At 40.7% G+C, this 21,431-nt stretch overlaps 1 protein-coding gene across 1 annotated transcript in view; it reads right to left on the reverse strand.

Annotated features, from left to right (window-relative positions):
- The window catches only part of hcn2b (hyperpolarization activated cyclic nucleotide-gated potassium channel 2b), a 75,193-nt gene continuing 53,762 nt past the window's right edge, over positions 1–21,431 (reverse strand). Inside the window, exons 5-8 of the mRNA XM_072438131.1 lie at positions 13,685–13,831; positions 12,145–12,385; positions 9,069–9,233; positions 1–3,646 (exon numbers count right to left, since the gene is read on the reverse strand). Of these exons, the coding sequence (XP_072294232.1) occupies positions 2,694–3,646; positions 9,069–9,233; positions 12,145–12,385; positions 13,685–13,831 (1,506 nt within the window). The 3' untranslated portion in view covers positions 1–2,693. The remainder of the gene's footprint in view (positions 3,647–9,068; positions 9,234–12,144; positions 12,386–13,684; positions 13,832–21,431) is intronic.

Consider the following 21,431-nt stretch of genomic DNA (forward strand, 5'->3'; position numbering starts at 1 on the left):
TTATCCTGTATAAATACACTTTATTATTGGACTTTATACATGTATTGCAGTGGGTTATAGGTGACAGTGACGTTTGCATTGTAATAGTTTTGCATTATTGTACAGCCACACAACAGGATTATATGAGTGATGCTTAATCTAGGCACTATAGTTACACACACTTGTGACGAGTGTGGATGAAATGAAACTCAATGTATTTTATTCAAGGGTCCATTTATCAGTATGAGTTCTAACCTGTGTGTCTGTGTGTGTTTGCGTTTCAAACTGTCCCGCATCATAAAGAATGCTCGAGTGACAAAGTGAATTGTTTACAGTGCTGCCTCTGGCGTAGGAATGAAGCATTTGGCTACTCAAAGTTATCAACATAAAAATACATTATTTTAGTACTTTTGTTTGTTTTTTCCCTAAAATATGAATTGAAACAATTATTCGTATGATGCATTTAATGACCCACTTTGTAGCACATGACTTGTATATTTGTGCCTGTTGTGTGCATCTGGCTCTGAAACCCTTCAGGCTGCACTGAAACACTGACAGCTGAGACTCTAACTTTTACATAACATGCTGCTGGAGCTGTGGAGTGCATTAACAGAGTTGTAGGAAACATGCATAGAGAGAAACCGGTGTCAAAGTTTGCTGTAAAACTCTTAAAAAAAAAAAAAAAAGGTTTCCATGTAAGTATCCATGGAAACTACTGCCAGCAGCTGCAATGGTGTGAAACCTGATTCCCTACAACTAGCTATTTGCTAGTTTCTTATAATAACTTCCCCGATGAGAAAAACATATTCACGTTTTCAACAGTTTAAGTGTTCCTACAGTTACGGTAAACTAGGCTAAATAAATAGTCCCTTACATGTGTACATAAATTACAACCAGGTTAATTCCCAAACTCAGAAAGAATCTTATAAAATCTGGTCTAACACATGAAATATTGCATTTCTATGAACAACTCCAGAACAGCACAGACCTTCATCTGTATTTAAAGTGACTTTACTGAGACTGCCTGCGCGTTATTGCTCTCTAGAAATTAGTGTTTCTGTGGTTGGTCAATAACTCGTGTATCACACTGTTTGCATACGTGTCCAGGACAGTCTTTTAGTTAGTTTGTATAATGTTCACAGCTGGGTCTTTAGTGTCTCCAGGCTGTTGATGTTTTTACATGAAAACTTAGCAACATATTGAACATCCATAAGCTATGAGTGGAAAAGATTCCTGTGATGAGAACGTCCCCATCCTTTGCACTTTGTGTGTTACATAATATGCCCAAGTTACCTAGGACCCAGCTTTAGACGTTTGTCTCCAGGACACAAACATAGTCAGTAGTAGTTATCGTTCAGTAAATGAAGGGTGGATAAATTGGGTAAAACAAAGTGCTCTGTTAAAATACTTGGACTTGAAGAATAACCTAAATTGTGAGTTGGAAATAGGATATGAATATCGGCACTTTAAAGTTAATCAGAGGAGAATAGTTTCAGACCAACAGCCCTCCTTCATCTGTAATGGGATGACTTTGCACAGATGAATGTCAAAGAACGTTGGGTCAGGAGTTATAGTGTGTTATAGTTTTGGACACGAGTCTTTAGTGTCCCATAAAACTCTTAACAGAGGCACACTGTTCTGACCTTGTCAGAGCTCTGACTGTCGTGAGTTCATTATGTGTCGCTTTGGCTTAGACATAATGACCGACTATGAACAAGGCATTCAGGGAGAAGTGACTCAATTGAATGAATTTGTTTTGAATCGTAGAAAATCCTTGGAAGTAACTGGCAGTGATTTTTAAAGTTCAGCAGACTGTAGGAAATTATAAACTTTTATATTCCACTCTAAAGGGAAATTAAGTTAAACTTAAAAAAAACCAGGCCACCTGAATTAGTTGATTGGCAGGATCGGCAATGTTTGATCAGGTCAAATGTGTCTTGTCTGTCAGTCTTTTATAAAGCCAACGCTCGACATCAATCATTCATTTAAACTGTAAAAGCTGCTCCTACTTCACACTGTTCTGAAGCTTCAGATATTTGTCTTGGGAAATAAACCAAAATGTTATCACATTAAACCTTCAATTTACTACTTTTATGAATAAATATTGATTAATGCAGTTTTAAACAACACAAATATACTCCTGAGCAAAAATCAATGCTTTGCTGGAACAAAGCAATTTGTCTCACTTCCGGAGTTTTTAGAGCAAAAGATGCTCGCCCCATAGACTAATTAAAATATAAGCAACAGTATTGACTACAAGAAAGAATAAACACATTTTGTGGCATAGGCCTTTTATACTGAAATTAAAGTGGCAATATCCAATACTGCTTCTTTATATAATAGTGTTTGAACTACAATTGTTTTATTCTACTAGGCTTATTATTACAGCTATGAGGGGAATACAACCACACCATAAAAGTACAGATTTAAAAGTTTTACAGGTCTTCCCTTCCCTACAGGTCTTCTTTCTGTCTTTCATCAGTAATACATTTCAAGGGTGTTGAATATAAATTAAAACTATGACATTTTGAGAAGATGCTACCTTACTTCTGTAGTTCTGTGCACTTATTGAGTTTGTGAGCATATCAAAATTCACCATGGAGACAGTTTCCACTTAGACCCTCCGCAGTTCCACTCACTTCTCATTCATACATTCATATAGTCAAACGTCAAGTGAGAAAGTAGAAAGTTATTCCCTCAGAGTTTTACTGAAATCACAAGTTGGACGATAACTTTGATCTTACTTTGACGTAATCTGTCTCCGAAAGGCTCCCTATTGAGTCCTTTTTGGGTTGCCCTGAGTCTCCAAGGCCTTGTCCTGAACCCCCTGCTGCCACTGCGGCACCCCCTGTTCCAAACCCTTGAAACGGTGAAGGCGAGGAAGCTGCGGGAAAGGCCCCTACAGACATTTGGTGTGGCAGCATCACTCTAGGAGGAATGGCACTCCGGACAGCACTTTGTCCTGATGGAGTCTGTGAAGGCGGCGGCCCTATTGACGTAGAGGAGACTCTTGTTGATTGGGGAGGGCTCGGGATGGTAGGCTGCAACCCCTCATGGGGCAAGGATGGTTGGGATGCCGATAGTACTCTTGCGTCCTGGTTCAAGGTTCCCATTTGTAAGGAATGCGTGCTCTTATGCGCGCTTGCTCGATGAACGGGGCTGGATATGTGTTGCTGAAGTAGGGAGAGTTGCGATCCAGATGTGGGCCCGGTGAGTCCGCTAGATCCGTACTGGAAGGACCGCCCTCCCGTGGCTAATGGGCTCTGAACGGACGGGCTGGACATGACCGAGGGAAAGGCACCAGAAGCGATGAGCTGAGGCTGGAGCGGAGCGGCCGAAACCTGAAAGCGCCGCACCATCCGGGGAGACTGCAGCGCGTTCCCCTGGTTTGGAGGGCAGAAGCTCATGGCCACGGCCTGCTGCAGGGTGGCAATGGCAGAGCTCTGTTGTTGCTGGGCGGATGAGGGAGGAGGCAGGAAGATCCCCCCGGGAAGAGGCGGGGTTAAGGTGGACAGAGACATGGCACGGGGCCGCGGCGTGTCCACGTGTTGCACCATCTCGCGGTCGTATTTGACGATTTCCTGGATCATCTCATTCTCACGGTTGTTGAAAACGCCCGAATTGAGGTCGTGCTGAACCTTGTGCATCAAAATCGAGTTCTTCTTCCCTGCAATGACAATGATGATGATGTTAGTTCCTGAAATATGTGAGTGAAACAGATGGGGAAAACAGGTTAGCAGAAGAATTAAGGTGTTACGATTATGTTGCCAGCCTAATGAGTTAGTTAACATTGCACAACTAAATGTGCATAAAATAGTCCAACGCTTTTAGATTAGAGATTCTTTTCTGAAATTATGAAAGAAGATTTTTCATATTGTGCAGTGGGGCGCAGATTATGCTAGCTCCATTCGTAACAGAGAACACATGGCTGCTTATTACCTAAAACCTCCACTACATATGATTTAGAATTATAATTTTGTTAACAACATTAATCTCTTATCTAAATATCTGTGACCACTTCAACGCTGCCATGATTAATGAACTAAACAGTTTCTGATTGTACTCAATAATAAGCTTTATTTATAAATATTATTTACAGCCTTCAGTGACAATATTCCAACTTTTATTTGGTTGATAATCCATTTAAAAAGTATCAGTATACAATAGAAATAATCGTTAAACTAGTTGAGTAATTGAAAAAAATACAGCTGACTCGTCCAAAATAATTGTCAGTGACAGCCCTAAACCTCTTTCAAATGTATATTTTCTTGCGGTGTGAGTTAATTTAGTTAATTCCCCGTAGCCTTTTTGTTTGTGTTTGTTTTGGTGGTAAAATATTTTTCCAAAAGACAGTTAAACCTTTTCAGGCAGCCAACAACAAACACATCTTATTTATCATTTCAAAAGTGTAAAAACTAAAAGAAGGGAACAATATTAGAGCCCTATACTGTATGTTTCTGATACACACTGGACTATATCACAGCTTCCTAAGGACCACATGCCTCCCACATAGTGTTTGTGAGATGTGTCTCTTCTTTCTTGATTGGCACATGCTACAACAATATGTTACTCTATATTTGGCTCTTTGGACCGCTTCCACATGGACATGAAGCACTAATGAGCCCAGCTACTGTACATGCATATACTGTATAAAATACTTTCTCCTGTGTGATCTGCTGCCCATATCTTTGGTTCTGTTTTTGTGACCCATAAATTGATGATCTTGCTATTCTAGGCCTGTGTGAGAATCATCTGATCTGTGTCTTGTCAGGCCAGAGGAAGAAGCAGATGTTAGAGAAGTGCAATCCAAAGTGATCACATTCTCACCACATCAGGTGACGAACACTGCAAGTGTTAATGACTAAGGCGAGATCAGGGAGCGGCTCGTCCTTGGTTGAGATGGATGTTACAAAAACATTACAAAATTCAAATTCCAATTTTAAGTTTAAAATGAAGGTCAAATGCATTTAAGAATATTTCATTAAAAGGTTTGAACAAAAGTCTTTGCAGGTTGTATACATACATTTCACAGTCTTTTACAAAGGCCCTCATTTGTTGGACAAGAGCTGTGTCATGCGGCTGCAAAAGGCCACTCTTCACCAACTGGATGATTTGGCTTTTGGCTGCCTCAGGCCTTCACGAGAGGATCCACATAAATCCCTAGCAGTGGAGGCCAAACCGGACCAACCACAGGCATTTGTACTTATAGGTGACTGTAACGCTGCATTATCACCTCTAGGCCATTGTATATGCCGGTCATGGAGTGTGTGGGGGATTCAAAGACTTCAAAGTGCTTCCTGTGAGCTTGGCCAATGGGATCACGGTGGGAAGGTGATATGGTGAGTCTTTAACCTCTTTAGCCGCTTTAGCATGTACAAGAACCAATGGCACGCTCAGGGGGGACGGGTGAGAAAATTCACTGTATCGTACAATAAGAAAAGACAGAACATTTCCATGAGCTTTCTGCTGACTGTGGAAGGCCTGGAGTATGAAGCAGAGGCCTGTGTTACAAAGATCAGTCTCAAAAACTAACAAGTGCACAGCATTTTAATATTAACAAAAAAAACCTGGTTTAGTCTTGTTTTAAACCTTGTCTAGCCTCATTTTAGACCTGGCTTAGCCTCATTTTAGAGCTGGTTTAGTTTAGTTTTAGACCTGGTTTAGTCTCATTTTAGACCTGGCTTAGCCTCATTTTAGACCTGGTTTAGTCTCATTTTAGACCTGGTTTAGTCTCATTTTAGACCTGGCTTAGCCTCATTTTAGACCTGGTTTAGTCTCGTTTTAGACCTGGTTTAGTCTCATTTTAGACCTGGCTTAGCCTCGTTTTAGACCTGGTTTAGTCTCGTTTTAGACATGGTTTAGTTTAGTTTTAGACCTGGTTTAGTCTCATTTTAGACCTGGCTTAGCCTCATTTTAGACCTGGTTTAGTCTCATTTTAGACCTGGCTTAGCCTCATTTTAGACCTGGTTTAGTCTCGTTTTAGACCTGGTTTAGTCTCATTTTAGACCTGGCTTAGCCTCGTTTTAGACCTGGTTTAGTCTCGTTTTAGACATGGTTTAGTTTAGTTTTAGACCTGGTTTAGTCTCATTTTAGACCTGGCTTAGCCTCATTTTAGACCTGGTTTAGTCTCATTTTAGACCTGGCTTAGCCTCATTTTAGACCTGGTTTAGTCTCGTTTTAGACCTGGTTTAGTCTCATTTTAGACCTGGCTTAGCCTCGTTTTAGACCTGGTTTAGTCTCGTTTTAGACATGGTTTAGTTTAGTTTTAGACCTGGTTTAGTCTCATTTTAGACCTGGCTTAGCCTCATTTTAGACCTGGTTTAGTCTCATTTTAGACCTGGCTTAGCCTCATTTTAGACCTGGTTTAGTCTCGTTTTAGACCTGGTTTAGTCTCGTTTTAGACATGGTTTAGACTCAATTAAGACCTGGTTTAGTCTCGTTTTAGACCTGGTTTAGTCTCATTTTAGACCTGGCTTAGCCTCGTTTTAGACCTGGTTTAGTCTCGTTTTAGACCTGGCTTAGCCTCATTTTAGACCTGGTTTAGTCTCATTTTAGACCTGGCTTAGCCTCGTTTTAGACCTGGTTTAGTCTCGTTTTAGACCTGGTTTAGTCTCGTTTTAGACATGGTTTAGACTCAATTAAGACCTGGTTTAGTCTCGTTTTAGACCTGGTTTAGTCTCATTTTAGACCTGGCTTAGCCTCGTTTTAGACCTGGTTTAGTCTCGTTTTAGACCTGGGGTCCAAGTTACAAAAGATAAAATTTGCCATCAGTTATTAATTGCCGACATGCAAAATAGCAGTATTTCCCTTTGCCACTTCAATATCATTTGTTTTGATGTTTTAGATGGCTCCAGTTTGAATACACTTTATATTGTATTATATTATATTAGAAAAGTTGCACAGTGAGTTTATTCCAGGAAGTTTTGGACAAGTTTGGTTTCAACAGCATTAATATTCTTGGCATGGACACTGTCAGGCCTGTCTTGTTTGTTCTGCTCATTATTGAGTGAAAGAAACAAAACAAACATAAAACATGTGTGATTAATATTCATTGGGTGCAAAGTCCAATGAGGATATTTGGACAGTGGCTACATATCGGATCTCACCACACGAGGTTTGCTTCAAGGTTGATAATGAGCCTGACCAACTGCGACTGTTATGATGATGAATTAGACTTATTTTATCTTGTTGTGAGTAATTTCTATTTAATTTTTCTCTGACTGTTTTTTACAAATTTCAAAAAAATAAAATCTTAGTAAAGTAAAACAAAAATATTAGTTTCAAGATAATATTTTGAAGTTGGTGTAATCCCTCATTTGTCCTGGAGTGGTCCAAAGGTTCAATGGAAGTCATCTGGACAATCAAGACGTTTTAACTGCCATCCAGAAGTCATTTTGAAGCTAAAGGTCCTGGACTGAGAAGCAAGAAACAATATTGTGAATTTGAGCCATTTTAACCACTGTAGATCTTCAGTCTTTGCAGTGCTTGAAGTGTGGAATCTTGGTTTATTTTAGTGATATCATTATGATTGTTTGATACTGTAGGTACTCTTCAGATCCATGTTTTTTAGAATAGAATGATGAAAAATTAAAACAGATGCCAGAGCAATTAACAATACATAAAGTTTTCAATGAACTGGAAGCTGGCTCCCTGAATAATGTACTCAGCCCCGCAGCTTATTGTGGACACGCATTCCCTCTGGCTCTTTGTTTTTTGTCTATGGTTACGAACACCATGACTATAAAGAAAATAGCAACACTTCAGTTTATCATGGCATTCTATTTTAGACTGATTATAATGGCATGGTACCAGGTGATGAGGACATTACTTTGTCTTGCATCGAATGACCAGTAAATCTCACATTCTGCACTGTACTGTCATTATTAATAGAACTGTTTGGGGAGTGGACTATGTTTGCAGCTATAAATCCCTTGTTCTTTCTTTGTAGTTCTATGTTATGGTTTAGTTTGACTGTTTTTTCAAAGCAAGTAGTGATTTGTATGAAATTTGGTTTAGGTTGTTCATCCAGACGTAATAATTTATTTGGAGCTAGAATGGGCACAAAACATAAACTAAAACACCACTCCTTCTGGATCCATTCAACTCGGTATATGAGCCATACATGCTTCAGTCAAGAGGCAAACCCCCCACTATTTCATCAGAGAATGGTTATTTTTAAAAACAGTTCAGGAAATCCATTATAAGTTGAATTGCTGCTATGAAAATATAGGCTTTCTGCACAGTATAACCTTCATTGTATCATAGAATTCACCGTGTCCCAGCTGTGAGGTGGCGGGCCGTTTTGACGTGAACAAATGAATAGCTTTCCCATATGCCTCATTTGGTCACATGAATGACTCACTTCCCGATGAATACCTGCGGCTGCGGTTGAGCAGAGGCTGATTGTCGGTGGCTAAATTCTTATGATGCGAATCATAAATTATGCCTTGATCACTTTGGTATTTTCTTCATTGGCTCTGCTTTGTCCTTGCTTGTAACTGATTAATGTTTCACTAAAAGTGTATAAACGGAATAAAGTTTGAGTTTTTGTGTGCAACCTTCAAGTAGCTATTGCTACAAGGCTGAAAGAGTCACGCTCAAAAACAGTAATCTGCCATCTTATGTACTTTCTTCACCGCGGCACTTCTTCATCACATTTACTACTAAAACAGGGGTGCCCATACAGGCCAAAAGGATATGTATTACTGTGCCAAGGGCCCAACCTAATTATGTGTAGCAGATAAAAATTGTATCTGCATTCGATCAAGTTTGCCTTTATTAGTGTCTTTTCGGAACAAAATTTATTCAAAATAGATACAAGTACTCCCTATAAATCACACCACCCCGTTGCAGGCCGCATTAGACCCCCTAGAGGACCATGTTGGTCCTGCGGGCCCCACTTTGGGCACCCCTGTACTAAATATTATATCACTAAAGATTATTAACTTGCAACAGAAACTGTACCGAGAAACAATTTTAGGCCTGATTTTTGCATTGTATTATCACATTAGTGTGAATATACTGTAAAATGTACCTCAAAAGTGCAGAAATATCACATTATCACAAAAGCCAGGTTAAGATTTTCCTACCTATTCTGTCGAGTCTGTCGATGGCTACCGTCTCAAAAGCCCTCCTCATCATGGGGTACTCCTCCAGCACCTCATTGAAGTTGTCCACAGATAATGAGTAGAGCCGACAGTATGTGTCGGCACGGACACTGGCCGTGCGCCGGCCCCGGGTCAGCAGGCAGATCTCTGAGGGCAAGACAAGAAATACAACGTAAACATAAAGAAGATAAGAGTCATTCAGCAATAATCAAAACTTGCATCCTTATTGTGACTGACCTGCTCTCACTGTAGCTCTGCTTATTTGAACAACACAAAAGAACCACTCACATTTCATTATTCATGCCGAATACAATTGCATATTTGAGTGATAAGGCTCCTGGAGCATTACCAGTATATTAGAACTAGACACAAGCGGTGTGAAATGGAAGGTGTTGCTTTACGTGGTTATTTGCAAACACATAATTCCAATTAAGATCTTCCTTTTATTAGCACCCTTCATCATCTGTTTATTCTCCACATCATGATTAAGTGACCACTTGGGTTTCTCTAAGTTATGATCCAGTGTTCATCTCACGTTACAGTGTGCTTGGTCCTGACTTTATTGGTCTTGAAAACAACACAATTACCAAGTGTCCATGTCAGTAACAGTCAGGAAGAGCACTGACAGCTGACAGAAGCGCTCTATATTTGGAGAAGCTTCGTTACATTCAGATGTTGCATTTTTCATCCCGCTGAATCTCTCTCTTTTAGTGTTGTCTTGACAACCCTAAGCCTTGCACCTGAAACGGTGACCTGCTGTGACTTTTGGTTCAACAAGGAGAGAAAACATTACATTTTGAGCATGCGTATGGAAGCTACAGTGTATTGTGATTCTAAAACTGTGCGAGTCCAGTCGAAGTCCAGCTTGAGACAGCAAAAGGAGGTTGAATTCCTGACTAATTGAAAAAGGTTTCAGCACTCGTCCAAGTACTGGTAGATATAAACAGTTGACTGAGTGATTGACGACTGGGGATTACACTGACTTTGGTATGGTAACGAGTTTGTTCCATTTAGAGCAAGTTTAGACATGAAATATTCCAGGTCTAGACATTGTTTAGTCCCATTTTAGATACCAGGTTTTGCTCAGGGATTATTATTTTTTTACACAGTTCGATTTGCAGTCTCTGTCTCTGGCCTAACTATGCCGTTCCTGTAAGAAGACAAGATGAGGCTTATTTGGTGCTTGACGTGGAAAGCTCAAGATCTACTGCTCTACAAAGAACTTAACCCAGCAGGACTGACAGGGTGAACATGACAAGCTGCTGCAGACACATGCCTTTTTATTTATAGTCATTTATGTATTTGAATGGGACTGCGAGCAATGGATTCATCTGAACTATAAAGGCTACAATTGTATTTGGATTTGAGTCTGGATTCAGCAGTGGTAGTGCATCACTTGTGAACCTGGAGTGAGCTAAAAGCATTGTGCGCTAAATAAACCATTGAAAACTCATTGCAGAGCGTAATATGGGACATGAATGAATAACCAAATGAGTAATTCATGCAGTTGATATTATTATATATGCTGTGTGCAACTGTGCTCAACATTTTACATGCTACGCAGAGAGCATTTCTGAATTTATGTCCCAGATGTTGGTCCATAAATTGCCACATCTTGCTAGTTACGCACGGACGAGTGATTTGCATATTTCTACGGGCATCATTATAAAGCAGTGGGAAATACTTGGAAAGGATAATCAGATTAATGAAGCCATGGGGGCTACAGTAAAGGCCTGCTCCAACCACCATTTGCTCCGTGTGGACTGGGCAACTGCCAAGAGCAATGACAACACTGGATTGCCTGCCAAAAATACCAAATCTAGTCTATAGTTAAAATGTAATATGTGCTATTTACTGAATTATAAGGCCTATTTTACACTTTACGCTTTTTTAGGCCTATTTTACACTTAAACAGGTCAGGCTTAGCAAAATAAATGTCACTAGATGTGTTAAGCCAACTTGGTAAATATGAGTATTGTCTTTTTATTATATAATATAAAACACCAGTGCAAAAGGCCCAGCCATCACTGAACACCCAACAGTCGTTTCAATCTGGAAGACTCAAATGGACAAAATCTCTTATATTTATTATGTTATGCTGGTATATAGAATAATGTTTAATAGGAATACAGAATGATAGGCGCTTAAATTCTGGCAGAAAATATCGTATAACGTACGTAAGAGGAACGGAAGTAAATTTATCCGGAGTCTCCATAGACCCTTGTGGTGAAAAGCTGAAGTAATCAGTTGATGATGATGAGGTGAAGGGGAGGTTGTGGCACGAGCTGAAAGCTGAGCAGTGGAGAGACGAGCAAGTGTTTAAATGTAACCGGCAGAAGGCTGAGTGGCTGAGCCGGTGTGCAGTAGCAGCTATAGTAGATGTAGAGGAGGAATCTGCTACGTGAACAAGTGAGACAGCGCTACAGCAGAAGCAGAAGATTCCAGTTGCATTTTTACTTTACCTTATGAATAAGAAAATACTTCAACTACTGATTAACAAAATATTAAGGGCTATAGCCCCCAAGTACTAAAAATGTATGAAATATATTGTGTATAGGTCATTGTGTTCATGCTGGAACATCTTCAAATGTAGTCATACATCACTATGTTCAAATTATAGTGAACCAATCCATGTCCAGATCATTTCCTCTGTCCACTCCAGTCCGTGCTGACCATTACAAATGGCCCTGTCCACATCATGTGGTGCGGTGCTAATTAGCTTGTGTTAATTAGAAATGTGGATGTGGTCACATGGCAGCGGAGCCTCCTCGGCACCGCTGCTGAACTTAGGTCAGTCCAAACCAATTATGTATTTATACTGTGACTATTTTGGTGATGGTAAAAAAAAGCGGCTTTGTTCAGATTTTTAAAAATAGATTTAATCAGTTTGTGTGTCAAGGAAGACCTGGACATGTATTGCTAAACTCAAAAGTCTGATGTTACTGTGTATGAATCGAGCAGCTTGACAAAGGAGTTAAATCTGGTGTAATTGCCCTATCACCTGGCACATGATGAACAATTTCCCCAGCTTACCAGAGATAAATGACCTATGACCCACCTCCGAAGTATGATCCGTCCAAGAGTTTCATGCCAGTATTGCCTTTAGTGAGCACGCTGACCACACCGTGTTGGATGAAGTACATCTTCTTGCCGATCGTGCCCTCTCGGATGATATAGTCTCCGGGCTGGAACACCTCGAACCTCAGCTTCGTCAACATGCCCGTCACAAAGTTGGGGTCCGCGTTTGCGAACAGAGGCATGGAGGCAACCAGCTTACGGCAGTTAAAATTCACTATTTCCTAAAGATGGACAAGAGACAACACATGACTAAAAGCAACAGGTCAAGCGTAAATGGTAAAATATATTCAACTAATCAGTTTAAAGTCAACACACTGTAAAAACAGAAAGCAATACAGTTAACATGCTTAGTGATAGCAGCTTGTAGCCATTTCATTAAAAGGGTGTTAAATCCATCTGTACAATATTTACATTACATATTAGGCCCGAAGTCACTGGGATAGGCTCCAGTCACCCGCGACCCCGAAAGGGAACAAGCGGTAGAAAATGGATGGATATTAGTGGTCTATAATACACTGACAACTTATCATTAAACCACCCTTTTATTAAACTGATGAGCATTATTACACACTATTATTACAGAGCATGTGATTTTTTTAATTTAACCTTTTAACTTATTGAAACACCGGTGTATAAATCTTTATAAATTAGCTCCAAAATATTTTTTTTATATTAAAGATTATGTTTTATGATAATGTTTTAGGACAAAGTGCTCCTGTTTGAAGGCGTTTTTCAATCTCTTTGATTTCCAGCTTGAGCCAGGTATCACTCCTTAAAATGCATAATGTCAGGTTTGTTTGGTGGGATAACACCTGTGATAGTCAAGTGGCAATTTGTACAGAAAAGTTTTAAATTACAGGAAGTAGCTAAAGTCTAATAAGGAATCCCGCTATGTCCTCAATCCACAACATTCCATTGAAATACTAGAGACAATTTACGCACAAGGTCCACATTTTTCTGACAGTTCAATCTTTCAGAATAGAGAAATTGCACGGCTTGGATGATGCTCATTACCACACGCTGCCAGCTCAGCCCTTGTTATCTTGGCCTTCGTCATCAGAGTTATAATACTCCCTACAACATCAAGTGTGTCGGATGGTTCAAAAAACTTCTCTTCCACACTCATGCTTCTTCTTGCAACTTACTTCAGTTTATTCTAAAACAGTTAGAAAATTAGATGAGTTTTGGCCCTTGTTTACAATATGGTTGCTTGGTAACAGTTATGGAATTATCTCTATCACATCTGCTGCTCATGTCCGACCAGGAAGTAACAGTATAAACATCACCAAAATGGTCAAACTGCAAAACAGTTAAGGTTTTTAGCTCATTCTTCATCATAATTATGTCTAGTAAGACTCTAACCTGCCGTATGCACGTTAAACTTCCAACTTCTATGAGTTTTAATTAGTTTTGTTCCGCTAAATCCGCACCATCTTTAACTTTAAATCAACAGACCATAACCTGAAGGTGTCTTGCCTGGTCTAAATAAGTCGTTATAAATTGCACCTCGGTGTCCATACCTCTCTGAGCGGCTCGTTAAGCTCCTCCAGGATGCTCTCCTCATCAAACATCTTGCCCTGGTATCGGTGCTCGTAGTAGTCATGGATTTTCTGTCGGAAGTCCGCCGGCAGCTTGTGAAACGACATGTACTGCTCCACTTGTTTGTACTGGAACGATAGGAAGAGGTTTTGTGAAACAGGCTGCAGACACAAAGAGATTGGGTTCTTTTGTTCATGCCGCAACAGGAAAGCCATTGGAAAGTGTCGTAAGCAGTACAAAGAACAATTTCACAGTGCACCGGTTCAACTGTCAGATAAAGAGGGATAAAAAGACAATTGCTTCTGTATAGAGTGAATTGTTTCTCTCTATTAGTTCTAGGTGATGTAGAACACGCGCTGATGATGTGAAGAATTGTGGGTGAAGTGTCTTGAGACTTTCACAGAATTTCTTCTCAGAAAAGGTAAACGATAAACAATGACTCATATCAAGCTGAATATTAAAGATACACTATGTAACTATTCCTCCACCTGCTTGTCTCCACGGATATGCTGTTTTGTCTGAAATGTTCCACAGTATGGCATCAAAAATATATATCTTGTATTTATTCGAAAGCAATAGTTTTTATTGCTCAAGAATACTTTAATTAACTTGCATCCTTATTGTGAGTGGGCTCGTCTCTCCACCTGCTTGTCTCTATGGTGATAGATGTGTTAAATGCCATACTGTGAAGCTTTACAGGCAAAGCAATAACCCTAAGAGCAGACCGTTCACCAATATGATACATATTGCATCTTTAGCTGATCATCCATCACCGTAATCAAAACAGAAGTGTAAGCGATGTACAGCCACAAAAGGTCAATTCAAACCCAAGTGATTCAAAGATCGTCTGCTGTTTATCGACTGTACATCAAATAGAGGCCAAACGTCCTCATCTCATCTCATTACAATGGCACACAACACATTACATGCCTGGATTCACAATGGAAATAGAGGCAGAGCAGATTCCTCTATAAAGCAAGATTGGATGGACCAGGTTGTATGCCTGTGTAGATAAAAGCTGTATGTGATCCTCCATCTCAAGTACAGACTTAGGGCTTTATATGTCGTATGGGGTGCTCAAAAATGGGTAATTTTATGTGGTTTCATGCACCAAAACCTTTCTGTACACATCGGCAGAAGCCCCAGGAGGAACACGTCACATGGATTTTCTCTTAAAACAAAAAGGCCGGCAACCTTCGGACGGGTTTCACTTCCTGTTTGTATTAGCTTTTAAAATGTTTGCAAGGCATTAGCCCAAGTTCTGAATAATAACAGAGAGTGCAGAGAAAATAAGCACGCAAAGTAATGGTGGAAATAACAATACTATTACATCACAGAAGGAAGGTCTCAAAATGTGTATTAGTTGATACATATTTTATTTGGATTGGAAAGGATTTTTGTGGATCACAGCAGAATGGAGGAGGTAAGTAAATCATCCGTAAATCAAAGTAACAAAATTATGACTAAAAAGTCCAGTTTCCTATAGATGATTTATGAGTTAGTAGAATTTTGCTCCACAACATGGCGACCAAAACTGGATGTTTGTTACTAAAGGTTACCATGGTGACGTTGGTTGTACCTTACAATGAGGTAATATAAAGCCCCTGCCCAATACCTGCACTTCACGATGAGCCGCTGAAGTGTGCAGGGTGTTCCCCATTCTTGTGTTCAATGCTCTGATCCGGACTTCATCACAGGCAGACTTTCTTCTCCTTCTCCTTCTCCTTCTCCTTCTCCTCCTCCTCCTCCTTCTTCTTCTTCTTATACTGATGATAGAGATGCTGAGAGTGGCGGTCAAGAAGAGGTTAACAGATCGTCTTTCTGTCCTCACCTCGGAACTCATAGCGATACGGTTAGCATTGGAATGGGCTGAATCTACCTGGTGGCCTTTCTGCATTGCAAAGCATTAAATCTGGGAAGTCGGATGGCCGCCAGGGTATAGTGTGTCCAGACGTAGGTCCGTATGGGGAGGAAGAAGAAGAGGACTCAGGGCTGCGCAATGGGCAGTCCGGAGGGACAAGAGATGGCGGATTTATTCTCTAAATAAGGAGAGCTGTGAGAGCTGTGGGAGAGATCAAGGATGCGAGAGTCTTTAGAGATGGCTCGATGCTGGTTATGTGCAAAGACGCAGCTCAGCGAAGGGATTGAGATTAAATGTCTGGGTGGAAAGAACATTCTCATGACTGACGCTGAAAGAAACACGGTCAGATGAGTTATTGCAGGCGTCATACATGAGCTATGGCGTAAGGCCATATGTTCCACCGCCCCTGCATTGCTTTAAGTGCCAGCGCTTTGGACATGTAGCAGCGGTCTGCAGAGGGAAGCAAAGATGTGGTAAATGTGCAGGAGATCGCGAGTAAGGGAAGTGTGACGAAGAAGCAAAATTGAAGTGCTGTAACTGTAGGGAAGAGCATAGCTCTGCCTACAGGGGATGTGTGTTAAGCAAAAGGGCTGCTGAGGTGCAGAAAATGAAAGACTCTAAAAGCATATCCTATGTGGATGCAGTCAAGAAAGTGTCAAGTAAAGAGGTGAAAGTAGATACAGTGAGAGATGCCTGCGCTGCTCACAGCCAGAGCAAAGTGAGGAAAGCCAGCTTTGCTCCCAAGTGTGGAGCCTTATAGTGTGGAGATTCCAGAATTACTGAGAATACCTTGGTTGTGGATAGAACGGATTTTGTACTCTTTATGGTGAATGTTATAAACTGTGCTGCTCAAACTCAAAAGAGAACTGAAAGGATCAGGATCATTGCTGGAAGATTCCTTAGAACAAAAGAGCTTGAATGGGCAGAAATAGAGTGATGGAAGTCTACTTTTGTAGAATCAGAGTAATTAAAGTACAGTGGGTGGATGCTGGCCGCTGGCCGCCGTGGAGCGTTGGGAAGGAGGAAGAAGAAGAGGAAGAGGAGCGAGAGGAAGTGGAGTAGACAAAACACCAAAGAGGAAGAGGTAGAAGTTGGGGAGGAGGAGGAAGAAGAGGACCTGATGCTTGGAATTCTTGGGCTTGGAACTCATGGACTTTGAACTCGTGGGCTTTGAACTGAAAAATGAAGTCTCCGGGCAAAGAAAGCAGTCCGTGTGTGTGAAAGAATAAAGTCTAAGGAGTAAAGTCTGGCGGTAATATAACACTTGGATACCAACCGCCATAAAACACCAAAGAAGAAGAAGAGGACGTTAGCTGCCAAACTCCATTAAAAGTACCACAACAACAACATCTTAGAGGGGCGGAATGTCATTTTTATTTTTTTACGGTAAAGCGTAAAACACATACTTTGAAGACGTACAAATACAGTATGTAGTGGGAAATGCACCTTTTCAGTTGGCTGCCAACCGACAACAACAACAACATTCAACAGTATCTCAAACGGAACAAATCTACATGGGATCAGCGTGTTTCTGCCCTGCACAGAATCTTAGCCTAAAGCTATGAAGACTAAAAAGGCTACAAACAGGGGCTCCTGTAATGAGGCCAATACCTGCAACTGGATACAAAAACCAAGAAGAACAGCTCCAGGACTATGTTCTGGACTCCATGTGGACAAATCAGTCCCCAAAGTCCAGGAGGGAGAACCATCCTTTAACCCCAAGTCTGATTCCACTTCTCTCAAGAAGAACGATCTTGAATTGAACCAGGTTCAGCCCTCCACAGTGAAGACTCCAAAGGCCAAAGCTACTAGAGCTGTGCAGTGCACAATAAGAGAGAGGTACATCCTCCCTGACTACACTCGTGAGGAGGCCATCAACATCTTCATCCAACAGAGCAAACCAACACCGGTCAGTTTTATTCAGAAAGATGAAATGACAACACCTACGGCACCTGTGTGGCCCAAGCTCACCTTTCCAAAGAGAAAGACATACATCATTTCTGAGAAAGTGGACAAAACTGACTACACCAGAGAAGAAGTTCTGGAGATGTTCATGAGGCAAACCCAACCTGTCACGCCACTGTGCTTTGTTCAGGGAGGCAACATGACCGACATAGTTATAGTGAGCAAGAAGAAAGATCATGAAGGTCAACTAGAGGAGACAAAGATCCTTGACCTCTTCATCGCAAAGACCAATCTCACCAAAGAATTGTATCTGGTCGATGGAGACAACCTCTCCACTGTGATGCAGGTTCAGCCATCCACAGGCCAAATCCTGATCCCTGCTCTCAAGAAGAACGATCTTGAACTGAACCAGGTTCAGCCTTCCACAGTGAAGACTCCTAAGGCCAAAGCTACAAGAGCTGTGCAGCGCACAATAAGAGAAAGGTACATCCTCCCTGACTACACTCGTGAGGAGGCCATAAACATCTTCATCCAACGGATCAAACCGACACTAGTCAGTTTTGTTCAGGAAGATGAAATGACGACCCCATGCTGCACATGTGTGGCCCAAGTTCGCCTTTCCAAAGAGGACGCTGTACACCATCGCTAAGGATGAGAACGAGACTGGGTACACCAGATAATGGGTTCTGGAGATGTTCATGAGACAAACCAATAAAGAAGAAAGATGTTCCACACAACTCGATTGTATTTTGTTCTCACCACAGTGACGTTTTGGGCGCTGCTCTTCAGCGGTCAAGCAGGTTGAGCAGTGGACTCTGACTTGGGGATTTAAGTTGTTTGTACAGAAATCTCAAGTGATTTGTTTTTATAATCGGCTCTCTAAAATTATGTGTGCAAGTACTTGAACAGGTCAGGGAAGTGAGATTCGTAGGAGTCATCTTTGATGAAAAGCTTAATTGGCGACAGCACATTGATAAGGTTTAAAATAAATGCAAAAAGGTAAATAATCTGCTGCATTGTCATCTGGCCAGGACTGGGGTGCTAATAGAAAGTCGCTTCTGAATATTTACTGGACTATTATGAGCGCAACTATTGATTATGGCTGCATTGCTTTCATGCAGCCATGTAAGCAATTAAGACTACAAGAGGATTTTTATAAGTGATCCGTTTTTTATATACTTCTGTATCTACACTGTTTAGCAACACTGGAATTTCCCCATTGTGGGACAAATAAAGGTTATCTTATCTTATCTTGTGTCTTCAGCCGAAACTAACTTCGGCTGAAGTTGATTAAGGTTGAAGTTGATTGGTTAAGAAACTTGATGTAGAAGCCCAAGCCTTACTTATCCGTTGTGGGGCTTTTAAGACTTCCCTGTCCCTGCAATGCAGGTTGAATTGGGAGAAATGCCACTATGGGTCAGGAAGTTAAAGCTTATGTTTAGCTTAATGGGTAAATGTACAAGGACACACGGGCACATCAGTGAAGGAAATTCTTAAAGAATGTTGGGAACATCATAGGACTGACTATCAATATTTTAGTTGGGTAGGAAATTCAAAAGCACAACTTGCTGGATTGATCTTAACTTGAACCCTTGCTTAGTCCACGGTAGCTCCTTGGAAGTTTATTCCGGCTCCTGTTGATAAAAGTTTACATCACAGTCTCAAAGGAAAAACTAAAAAGGCAGTTCATTGTTCAAGAGCTCATTGATAAGCATTCTGATGATGTCTTTATTTATATCGATGGCGCTGCTTTTTTTCATACTGGACCTTGAGATCGCGGTTAAGAAGAGGTTAACAGATCATCTTTCTGTCACAGAACACACAGCAATATAATTAGCCATGGAATGGGCTGAATGTACTTTGCAGTGTCACAACATTGTGATAGCTTCTGACAGTCTCTGCACTGCAAAGTATTACATCGGGAAAAAGGATATTCTATATAGCATCTTCTATTTGACACTCTCTGTCCAGGAATGGTGTGAAGGTCTCCTTCATTTGGGTTCCTGCCCATGCCGGGGTGGATGGTAATGAAATTGCTGATTTGCTGGCAAAAAATCCCTTAAACTGCCATCAATTGATGTGATAGTTGAAATAAGTAATTCTGAAGTCAAGCCTATTATCAAGAGTCATGTATATAAACTTGGCAGGATTATTGGACTCTTTATGATACTGGACGGCATCTGTATCAGGTACAAAGCAGTGTTGGTCCATGCAGATCCATGGGCAGGAACAGGGGGGGAAGAGAAAGCCTTTACTCGTATGAGAATAGGCCACACTGGACTCAATTGGTCACTGAATAGGATGGACAAACATCATACCGATTTATGTAATCACAGTCAAGAACCAGAAACTGTTGAGCATGTGCTGATTCTCTACAGCATATGAAAGAGAGAGAATTGAATTAGTTTTATGGTTTCAAAATAATAAACAATATGCTGAATCGTCATACAATCCAGTTGCAAAAATCATGTAGGGCTATAGTTACTTACTTATATAACACAGGATTAATTGGAATATTATAGATTTAAGAGCGTCTTTGTAGTGTTAAACTACAATCCCCTTTGATCCAGTAGGTGGCGCTAAATATACCTTTTTAGCCATTTAAAGTAACGCAACATAATAGAAAAGATAATCACTAGTTAAAAGTGCTAATTACTCATAACTCTGAAACCAATGGATACTATAAAAAATATGTTTGTGTATAAAAATAGGCAAGGCAAGTTTATTTGTAGAGCACATTTCATACACAAGGCAATTCAAAGTGCTTCACACAGCAGGAAAAATGCATTCAAATCACAAAGAAATTACAGAAACAGAAATACAATAAAATTAACTAAATTAAAAATTATCAATCCAACTGATTGTCTAAACTAATAAAATCACAAACAAAAGAGAAGAGTGCATAGAAAAAATTGTTTCAGCCATATGCGCAGCTAAACAAAACTGTTTTTAGCTTAGATTTGAACATTGTCAGAGTAGAAGCCTGTCTCACATCTTCAGGAAGACTGTTCCAGATTTTAGCTGCATAAAACTGAAACACAGATTCCCCATGTTTTGTCCTGACTCTGGGCACCAGCAGTAGGCCGGTCCCTGAGGTCCTCAGAGTCCGAGATGGTTCATATGGCACTAACATGTCTGAGATGTACTTTGGTGCTAGGCCATGGAGAGACTTGTACACAAGCAGAGCTGCTTTAAAGTATATTCTCTGAGCCACAGGGAGCCAGTGCAGAGACCTGAGAACAGGACTAATGTGATCATACTTCCTGGTTCTAGTCAGGACCCGAGCAGCAGCGTTCTGGATGTACTGCAGCTGTTTTACAGCTCATTTGGAGAGGCCAGTGAGCAGGCCGTTACAGTAGTCTAATCTACTGGAGACAAACGCATGGATAAGTCTCTCTAAATCTGGTTTTGACACTATATTTTTGATTTTGGCAATGTTTTTTAGATGGTAAAAAGCTGCTGATGTTATTGATTTGACGTGGCTATTAAAGTTCAAGTCTGAGTCCATTATTACCCCCAGATTTCTAATTTGTTTTGTAGGTTTTAGAGCGAGACTCTGGAGATGACTACAAACACTTTCTCTTTGTTTCTGTGGGCCAAAAACGATTATTTCAGTCTTGTCTGAGTTCAGCTGGAGAAAGTTGTTTTGCATCCACAAACTGATCTGTTGGATGCAGTGACAGAGTGAATCTACTGGTCCATAGTCACCTGCCGATAGTGAAACAAAGATCTGAGTGTCGTCTGCATAATTGTGATAGGACACATTTTCACTGCGTATCAACTGACCTAACAGCAGCATGTAAAGGTTGAACAGAAGGGGACCCAGGACTGACCCTTGGGGCACTCCACAGGTCAGGGTCATGTGGTCTGAGACACAGCTACCAATTTCAACAAAGTACTTCCTATCTTCCAGATAGGACCTTAACCAGTTTAGGGCAGTGCCAGTGATGCCCACCCAGTCC

The sequence above is a fragment of the Eucyclogobius newberryi genome, unplaced genomic scaffold (genome assembly GCF_026437365.1).
Source record: "Eucyclogobius newberryi isolate DKJ021-1_F unplaced genomic scaffold, fEucNew1.0.hap1 SCAF_9, whole genome shotgun sequence".
In the NCBI taxonomy this organism is placed as follows: domain Eukaryota; kingdom Metazoa; phylum Chordata; class Actinopteri; order Gobiiformes; family Gobiidae; genus Eucyclogobius; species Eucyclogobius newberryi.